Source organism: Pongo abelii, chromosome 2 (assembly GCF_028885655.2).
Source record: "Pongo abelii isolate AG06213 chromosome 2, NHGRI_mPonAbe1-v2.0_pri, whole genome shotgun sequence".
NCBI classification, from domain to species: Eukaryota; Metazoa; Chordata; class Mammalia; order Primates; family Hominidae; genus Pongo; species Pongo abelii.
Window position 1 is genome coordinate 67,715,747 of NC_085928.1, and position 10,042 is coordinate 67,725,788.

At 49.4% G+C, this 10,042-nt stretch overlaps 1 protein-coding gene across 5 annotated transcripts in view; it reads right to left on the reverse strand.

Annotated features, from left to right (window-relative positions):
* SLC6A1 (solute carrier family 6 member 1) overlaps window positions 1–10,042 on the reverse strand; it is a 46,572-nt gene that overhangs the window by 14,172 nt on the left and 22,358 nt on the right. For 3 of the 5 annotated variants that reach the window (XM_002813432.5, XM_054551717.2, XM_054551716.2), the window contains 6 exons: window positions 9,343–9,404; window positions 7,637–8,027; window positions 7,112–7,243; window positions 6,389–6,489; window positions 4,786–4,895; window positions 2,639–2,771 (listed from right to left, as the gene is read on the reverse strand). In XM_002813432.5, coding sequence (XP_002813478.1) covers window positions 2,639–2,771; window positions 4,786–4,895; window positions 6,389–6,489; window positions 7,112–7,243; window positions 7,637–7,874 — 714 coding nt within the window. In that variant the 5' untranslated portion in view covers window positions 7,875–8,027; window positions 9,343–9,404. The remainder of the gene's footprint in view (window positions 1–2,638; window positions 2,772–4,785; window positions 4,896–6,388; window positions 6,490–7,111; window positions 7,244–7,636; window positions 8,028–9,342; window positions 9,405–10,042) is intronic. The other 2 variants (XM_024244693.3, XM_054551719.2) reach the window with 1 other exon arrangement.

Consider the following 10,042-nt stretch of genomic DNA (forward strand, 5'->3'; position numbering starts at 1 on the left):
TCACCAGCACCTAGAATGTAAGTTATGTGGGGGGCAGGGCTTGTGTCGTTCACATCCCCATGCCTAGAACAGTCCACCGTATATAGTAGACATTCAAGAATTGTCTGACGAACACATAAATGCAGGGATGTTCCTACTTTAATGCTCCTCTGAAACTCTCCTTTGCAGATGTAATCACATTTTCTTACAAAATGAGGTTCAAATTAGGTACTTGCCTTTCCATGTAACATGTTTAGAGTTAAAAAGAAAAACACAGTACATACAGGTTTGTTTCGCGTTTTGTTCACTAAACATTGTTTTATTGCCTCATGAACAATTTGACGTTTTAATTGCACAAAACAGTCTCTCAGAAGGTCCTACCATTCTCTTTTAAGCTTCCCCACTGTTATGCATTTAGGTTACCTCCAATTTTATGTGACTCTAAATAACATCACATTAAACACCCCTGTATATAAATCTTCAGCTACAAAATTATTATACCGCTCTTGGGAAAAATTTCTAGAGGTGGAATTACTGAATTAAAAGGAATAAGTTCATCACAGGCTTTTGATCCATATTACCTTGTTGCTTTCGAGAAATGGAACTTTAGCTGGCATTACAGAGAGTGTCTTCCTGTCACAAGGCCAGCACTGGGTATCATCATTTAAACAATTATTTTTTGTCAAATTGATCATCATTGTCTAAAATTGCATTTCTTTGCTCACTAGTAAGGAAGAGCAATGTTCAAGTTTGATGACCTTTGTATCTCAGAGTCTAATGTGAGCCTGTTTCCCGGTCAGCATGGACAGTTCACTGGCTTAGCTTCACCTCCCTGACTTGATCCCGAGATTCTGCAGGATTAAGGAAGGCAGCCACAATCCAAGAGAAAACTCATTGTACTTGGAGCTAGGAAAAGGGAATTCAAACTCATCTGTGTCACTCACAAGCTGTGTAACTTAGGGTCAATGTCGTATTTTCTCTTAGCTTCACTTTCTCTTGTCCGGAATCAGGCACAGTCACACCTACTGCTCAGAAAGGTCAGTCACATCAGGACATGCCGCAAGCTTATTATATGTCGCCTTTGTCTCGTACTTCCCCGTGCCTTCCATGTTCAGCATGAAGCCAGGCACATAGTAGGTATTCAATAAATGCTTGTGGATGGATTTGTTGACATCTTCAATGTATGCAGTGAGGGGGCCCTACTCTCTGTCCCCAAGAAGTGGCCAGTCTCCTAATGTAGCAGGAACTCTAATTACCACACCAAAATGATTGTAATTGATACTATGTATTGAGTGCTTACTATGTGTAAGGCATATGCTAAGCATTCTACTCATCTCCCTCAGTCTTTGGGACAACCCTGTAAGGTACTGTTATTGTGACCATGGAACAGATGAGGGGACTGAGGCTCAGAGAGATGAAATGGCTTGCTCAAGTGCACAGAGCTAGAAGCTCAGGGACTGAGATTCAAACCCTTCCAAAGCCCACAAGCCCTATACTTTTCTGCTCCTGAAAGTTAGACTGGGAGATACTTGTGCACTCCTCCGGCGTCCCTAGTCCTAGGAATGGATCAGAGATACTTTTACACCAGCCTTGGATTTGAGAACCCAGTGGGTCCAGAAGTTCCCACTAGATGAAACTAGGGTAGCTTTTCATCAGCTCTGCCCTGCCCAAGTGTGGAATTTGTTAAGGTTCTGCTTGGTTCGTTTCTACTACTGCTTCTAGAACCTTGCATCCACTTCTTGGGTTGTTCTGACCTTCCTGCCTCCCAGTTTATTCAGTACAAATCCCTTCTCTGCCCTTGACTTGCCATAAAATCTGAGACAACACACTTGTCCTCTGTGTTCCCTTCAGGTCAGGGCCAGTGAGAGACTGCCATCTTCTGCCCCCAAGCTCCTGGGGTAGGGCTTGAAAGGGAGAAGAGGTGGAGTAAGGCCAGTTTTCCACCTCCCGGGTGTCCCTGGGCTAAACATCCCAGCTTGGCATTTGCTCTGCACTTGCTGATAATAAAAACAAGAGCAATAACAACTCTCCTTGCTAGGTGCTGAGTGCTTGACAAAATCACCATCTCATCTGATTGTCATAATAAACCAACAGATAAGTATAATTATTAGCCCTGTTTTACAGAGAAGGAAACTGAGTTCCAGGGAGGCAAAGTGACTTGCCTGAGCTCACAGCTAGTAAATGGTGAGGTTGGGATCTTAACTCATGGACTGCTTAATACAGAGCCTGAGTCTCTGTTGTTCCTCAAGGGTCAGGATGTGAAGCTGTCATCTCTGGAGTTTCTGCACCTAGCACAAGGCTTGATGCAGTGCAGATGCTCTGGGAAAGTTTGTTCAACAGTCCGGGAGCAACATTTGCCCTCTGTTTTGAGATGACTCTGTTGGGCCCAGTGGAATCCCATGGGACTCGCTGTGAGCTTCACACTGTGCTGCGTACCTGACTTGCACTATTTCCTTTCATCCTCACAACTGCCCTAGAAGGTAAGGTAATGTTATTATTCCCATTTCACAGTAAAAGAAACTGACACACCGAGTGATGAAGGGACCTGCTTAACTCAAGGTTGGATGGGACTCCTGGGAGTTGTGGGCAGAGCTTCCTTTGTAGACCTGTTTCTCTATCCAGTGCCCTCCTGTCCCCACTGTGCACATATATCCCTTACCTTTCCAGTCCAGCCAACACCCTTCCAGATACAGAAATACACAAGGATCCAGGCGATGGCCAGCGTGATGGCCAGTGGCCAGCGGATCTGACCTGGCTTATCCAGCCCGTCCGTCATCTGATGCATGTTGCGCCTGGTCAAACAGTGGAGGGAGGAGAAAGTCACACAGAGCTGGTGGGAGCTGGAGTGACCCAAGGGTGCCCAGGGCATGGCCACAGACGATATCTCCACCCTAGAACTGTGCTGACACCGTCATCACCGTGATTCAAGAGGTAGCTGGGGACTGTGAGGCCCATTATACTAATCAGTAGAAAGTGCTGTTTGGTCAAGAGATCAAAGAGAACAGGACCTGCCAGGGCCTTAGTCAGCCACCACTACTGCTCATCTGGATGGCCCGGTGGCCTCCTAGTGGGACCCTGCCTTCAGTTTTGCTCTGTCCCCCCTCCAGCCCCAGAGAGCCTTCTAAATTGCAAGTCTGATCATGTCACTCCTCTGCTTACTGCGATGAATAGCACCCGCTTGTTCTCAGAATGAAGCCCAAACTCCCTGGCCAGCCTTTCAAGGCCCTTGCATCTCTCTTTCCTCTCAGCACTCACTGCAGCTGCTTGCCGGTGCCTGGCCTGACCTCATCTGCCTCCCAGCCTTCACACTGTTCCTCTCCAGCACCTGCCTGCCCTGCAGTTTTCTCCTCTAGATGCCGCTCCTGACGTGGGCTGGTCCAGGGGACTCCCTGAGGTCCCCGCAACCCAGCCGCCTGGGCTTTCCTCCTCTCTGCTTGGCCGCCTGGTGGTGCCATTGCCTGTCTGCATGTCCGTGCCTGTCATCAGTTGGCACATAGTAGGAGCTCAAGAAGTGTTTACTGAATAAATGGTTGAATGAAAAGTCCGAACGTGCCTGAGAGCGGCATGCGGGAGATGCCAGAAAGCAGAACCTACCGGAGCAGAATTTGATTTTGATTTGTAAAGAAACAGTGTAACCACAGACACTGGCCATGAAGAGATCAGGCAACTCTGATTCTGACACTGCCTGAGAACAGCTCCTCCTGGGAGCTTATCCAAGGTGCTCTGAGACCTTCTAGACTGCTCCCGGATCCTTCTGAGCTGTCCAGCACGGATGCTTCCTTCATGCCAGAGAGATCTGGGCCCCAGCACCTCATTGTGTCACATCAGTGCCCCCCAACACACATCTCTACAAGGTACTCCCTTGAAGATACAATCAGCACGGCCTTCACTATGGCCAGAGTGTGTGTGCACGTTTATTCCGAGTGACTCTAGGTTCGTAAGTAGATCGGGCTGGTTTTCAGGATGAATCAGGAAGTGTTCGACCTCTCCAGGTGATTCTAATGGGCTATGCTGGTTATTCCCCTCCGTTTGCCTCTCTGATCCACTCTCCCATTTGACCATTCTGTGCCAGGCCCCAGGATGCTGACGACTATGGCCACATTATCTGGTCCCCTGCCCTCTGGCTTCTAGCTGGGTTTGACCATTGGGAGGCGCTGGCAGGAGATTAGAGGCAGAGATGTTGGGGAATGTATTCTCCCTGCTGGACCTTGACTTTGTGAGTAGCTGGGTTTTGCTATCAAAGGTCAGAGTTTGTGTGTCTCATGGCTCTATCTATGGTCCAACTCTTTTTGGGGAGAAAAGGCCTTCAGCATCCCTTGTGGCTGCCTTAGCCCTGCCATAACTCTGCAAGTATATAGTCATGTGTCACTTAACAACGGGGATATGTTCTGAGAAATGTGTTCTTAAGCAATTTTGTTGTTGTGTGCGTATCATAGTGTGTACTTACACAAACCTAGATGGTGTAGCCTGCTACACTCCTACGCCACACGGTGTGGCCTATTGCTCCTAGGCTACAAACCTGTACAGCACATGACTGTACTGAATACTGTACGCAACTGTAACACAATGCATTTCGGTACTAGACATGTCTAGACGTAGAAAAGGTAAAGTAAAAATATGGTATTATAATCTTATGGGACCATCATTGCATATGTGGTCCACTGATGACCAAAATGTCATGATGTGACACATGACTGTAGCCCCTTTATCCACCTCTTCTGTTACCCCTCTGAGGGGCCTCTGTCTCCTGCCGGGCTCTGGCTGACATGCCCCGTCCCTGCCATCCCCTGATGGCCCCATACTCACTCCCAGAACTCCACCACAGCGCTGGTCATGTTGGTGGTGTTGACCATGCTGTAGTTGGAGAAGCAGCGGTCTGTGTTCCAGGGGTTGTCGCACTGTTTCCACGGCAGTGTCTGCAAGGACACAGTCATGAGGACGCATCCTGCTGGGCTCCCAGGGGCTGGCATGAGTGGTCCCAGTGCACCCTGCCCACCCTCATGGTCCCCAAGCCTCCTCACACCTCCCCTTCCCAGCAGCTCTGGGAGGTAAGTAGCATTATGATCCCCATTTGACAGATCAGAGAGGGACAGTGACTTGCTTGAGAATGCACAGCTACTAAGTGCCAGAGCTGAGATTTGAACCTCAACCTGTTCACTATGAGAACAGCCTTCCAAGCTGCAGCCGGGGCTACTTCCCCACCATGTGACCTTGAGCAAGAGACCTTGCCCATCTAACTCTCACTGCAACGACACCAGCAAACACTTACAGGGCTTGTTCTCTGCCAGTCGCAGTTCTAAGTTCCTTACACATATCTGCTCCTTAATCCTCACAAGAACCCTATGAGGTGGGTTTCACTTTTTGTTTTCTTTCATTTTTTAATTTTGATAAAATACACAGAACATTTACCATCTTAACTATTGGTGACTGTAGAGTTTAGAAGCATTAAGTATACCCATAATGTAGCTCCTTGAACCCTGCCACACCTCTGCAAATACAGTCATGTGTCACTTAACAATGGGAGCACATTGTGAGAAATGTGTTGCCTAACATTGTCAGCATCCAGCTCCAGAACTTTTTTCATTTTGCAAAACTGTAACTCCACCCACTAAACAACAACTCCTCATCCCCCTACCCACAGCCCCTGGCAACCATCATTCTACTTTCTGTCTCTATAAATTTGATTACTCTAGGAAACTCATATAAGCAACATCAAACACTATTTGTATTTTTGTGACTGGCTTATTTCACTTGACATAATATCGTCAACGTCTATCCATGTTGACGCATGCGTCAGAATTTCCTGCCTTTTAAAGGCTGAATTACATTCCATTGTATGTATAGACCACATTCTGCTTACCAATTCATTTATCAGTGAACACTTGGCTTGCTTCCACCTTTTGGCTACTGTGAATAGTGCTGCTGTGAACAGGAGTGTACAAATATCTCTTTGAGAGCCCGCTTTTAATTCTTCAGGTATCTACTCAGAAGCAGAATTGCTGGATCATATGGTAATTCTATGTTTAATTTTTTGAGGAACTGGGGCAGGTTCTAATTTTATTTCCATTTTATAAATGAGGGCACTGAGACTCAGAGAGGTTAAGTCTCTTTTCTGAAGTTGCATAGCTGGTATATACTAGAGTCAGGATTTGAACCCAGGCTGTCTGTGTCCATATAAAATGTGCTAACAATACCCACTTTAGAGGGGTGTCATGAGGATTGGATGTGAGCCTACAAGGAGTGCCTGGCTCACAGGAGATGCTAAACTTGTGAGGCTATGGCTGTTGTGGGGAGACCAAGGCCCACAAAAGACAAACCAAGTTCCCCACTCCTGGAGGAACGGCCTTGTCAGCAGAGTAGTGGCCGTGGTGGGCTTCCGCTGGAGGGGGTGGTCAAAGGGACCACTCACCGTGGTGAAGGAATTGTACAGGTAGTAAATGGCCCAGGAGATGATGACGATGTAGTAGATGTTCAGCCAGAATGATAGCACAGCAGCCGCAAGGCCCACGCCTGGGAGCGGAACACAGACACGCATCCATTTAATACAGAATTAACATGAACTGTCGGGCATGTTCCATGACCTCTACAATCTTATTGATCTCGGAGACAGGCATTACTGAGGACACCGAGGCTAAGAGAGAGGCAGTGACTTGCTGAAGGTCATGTACATCTGGCAAGCCAGGGGGCCAGGACTCATGTCTGGGGCCCAGTGCAGACTGGTGGCAGGCAGGGCTGGGGTCTCAGCTTGCCGGACGAGGTGGGGCCCAGGCCTTCGGTCAGTGAGCATGACTCACCATGTATCTACCTGGGTGCCTGTCAGGCACTGAGCAGGAGGCAAAGAAAGTCACACCCAGCCCTTGCAGGGGAAATAAATGGGCTAACAGGACAGAGCAGGCTGATATGCGGGGGACTCTGGATTGGGCCTCTCCACCTCCACCTCCCTAGTTTCTGACCAGCACTGTCATCTGCCACCTGGCCCCCTGCAACAGCCCTCACTCTGCTCATATATGCACCTGGTGGATGGATATGTGATGTCAGCCCTGGTCTGGGTAGACAGCTCGCTCTCTCCAGAGGGCAAGAGGTGTGTGTGAGCAGGGGCACCACCACCCAGGCCCCTGCTCTGCAGACTTACCCTTGAACATAGGAGCCAGCTTCCATACCCCTAGCCCCCCGATGGAGGTGTACTGGCCCAGGGAGCACTCCAGCAGGAAGAGTGGGACCCCCGCAAAGATGAGTGTCAGGAAGTAGGGGATCAGGAAGGCTCCTGCAGGTAAAGAAGACAGAGCTCGTGGCCCCAAGACTTTCAAGACCCGCCCTGGTAGAGGGAGTGCCGTGGGTCTGGGTCCCCAACCAGTATTTCTTTATACCTGCCTCAGAAGCAGGACCCACAGCCAACCACAGGCCCAAGGACAGCCTTACGTGAAATACATCCCATTTTTTGCAGGTGAATAGATGAACTTCTTGGTATAATTAACAGAGGACAATTGTCCTTCGGGAATCTTTTGATAAAGGGACAAGAAACAAGAAATGGGGCCTGGTGCTCCCTCTGGAGTCTTTAGGGGGGCTTTTCTCCTACAGTTGCCCCAGAAAAATGCCTAAGCAAGATCCTTTTTGCAGGGTCCAGACCCAGCCAGGAGGTCCCCAGGCCAGCACCTACCCCCACCATTTTTCCCGCAGAGATAGGGGAACCTCCAGACGTTGCCCAGGCCGATGGCATAGCCCACACAGGACATGAGGAAGTCGAAGCGGCCCTTCCACGTGTCCCGGTCGGGGAGGTCTGCCGCCTTCTTCTGCACCTTGACCACCAAGGTTTTGGGCTTGTCATTGGCCACAGGGGCCTCGCTGACCTCGGTGGAGATCTGCCCATCGGCCACCTTGCTGCCGTTGGTCGCCATGTCTCGGAATTTGGACGCAGGGGTCCTGGCAGATGGACGTGCGATGTCACCCCCGGTCCACGTGGACAGCAGTTTTGCGGCTCAAGGGCACCCTAGGAGGATGGGGTGGGTAACAGGCACAGAAAGAGAGTAGGACCTTGGAGTTGCCTCACCCTAAAATGACAAAAACAAAATAACCCATAAACAAGCTAGGGGCTTGAAAAGGCTCTCTGTAAGCCCTCTTCCTCTCACCCGCCCTTGCTCCTGGAGGAAGGAAGGTGACTTTTGTTTCCAAAGACACAGCGATATTTCCTGGCCTAGCTTCAACTCTGGCCATCTGTGTCCAACCCTCTGTTGTATGTCCTGCTCAGAGGAGAAATCTGAGGCCATCAAACTTCCAACAGGAAATGTTAAGTATTTAATCATAAAATCTTTAACTTTGCCTCCAAGGATGCAATTGGGAGCCTTGTCACACTCTGCGGCCATACTAGCCATCGCCAGGGTGAGCAAGAAAGAAGCTCAACCTGTGGCTGAATGGGGAGAAAGGTGTCCCCGCTACGGAGGGGTCTGGGTGAAGACGACAGAGCCTAGGAGTTACGACCTCTGATCACAGTCCACTTTACCACATTATTTTTTTTTTTTGAGACGGAGTCTCGCTCTGTCGCCCAGGCTGGAGTGCAGTGGTGCCATCTCGGCTCACTGCAAGCTCCGCCTCCCAGGTTCACGCCATTCTCCTGCCTCGCCTCCCAAGTAGCTGGGACTACAGGTGCCCACCACCACGCCTGGCTAATATTTTTTTGTATTTTTAGTAGAGACGGGGTTTCACTGTGGTCTCGATCTCCTGACTTTGTGATCCACCCACCTTGGCCTCCCAAAGTGCCGGGATTACAGGCGTGAGCCACAGCGCCCGGCCCCGACTTTATCACTTTTGAGCTGTGTGACTTTAAGTACACTCAACCTCTGTGTGCCCCTATCTTTTAAAATGAGGATGGCACTGGTACATCTCTCACTGGGTTGCAGGAAGCCCTGAGTCTATACTTTTAACAAGCTCTGCCAAAGGAGATTCTTATACTGGCAGCCCAGCCCTGGCTCTCAGCTAAGGGCCACTGGTTTAGACGACCTCTTTCAGCCTTCAGTCACCCCAAGATATTCTACTGACACTCTGCAGCCTTCTTAACTTTTTAGTTCCAGGGGCAGCGTCGGGTACAGTACAGTGGAGGAAATTGGGCTGAGACTAGTCCTGAGTTCAAATCTCCAGTCTGCCTTCTACCAGCTGAGTACTACTGCTCAGTACTACTACTCAATACTACTACTAAGTACTGCTCTTGTGTGTGCTTAGTTTCCCCGTGTATAAAATAGGGGCAATCCCCTCCGGCTTGTAGAGTTGCATCAAAACTCAGCTGTAATCGCTGCAAGAGTGCTTTTCGCCAACCTGGTTAAGAGAGAGAACTCCACTCATGGATGTTGTTACCGGGGCTGTTGACGTTACCTGATGGTCGTCGGGGGTGGGTCAGCTCCAGAAGGCCTCCTTCTGCCACCCTGGGTGAGATCCTGCAAAGCAGAGAAGGGGAGGAGAGGAGGGACGGTGAAGCAGCTATGGGGCATGCAGGCAGCTCCTACAGAGGGCAGCAGGGGTGCAGGAAGCCTGCCAGGGCGTCGGGGCTGTGCGCGTGTCCCGCAGAGCGTCCCCAGCCAGGGTGGCCGCAGCGAGTCCATGCAGCATGGCACTGGCCCTTGGGGTGCTGGGAACATGCAGGAGTGGGGCCCGCTGCCCTAGGGACAGCTGTGGGCATGGGATGAGGGCAGCGTGGAGAAGACATTCCATAATTTTATCAGAGGAAAAGAGAAACCAACAGAGGGGCTGCTGAGACTTTTCTCTGTCCTCCATCCAAACTTGTGGAAATGTTACAAAAAGACCACGTAAGAACATGAGAAAAAGCACCTTGTTTTGGGGTGAGAAAGGCAGGTTTCCAGACAGTTTATTTCGAATTAACCCATTTTGCCCCCTCCCCCCACATCTATTTTTAAAAAGGATATACCCAAAGATGGTTACAATGCTTAGTTTTTGAGTGACTTTTGTTTTCTTCTTTGTGCTTTTTTAATTTCTATAATGCTCTACAAAACCAATTTAAATTAATAATATAACAAAAAATAAACTTATGGAACCCTCAGAACAAACCAGAACATGT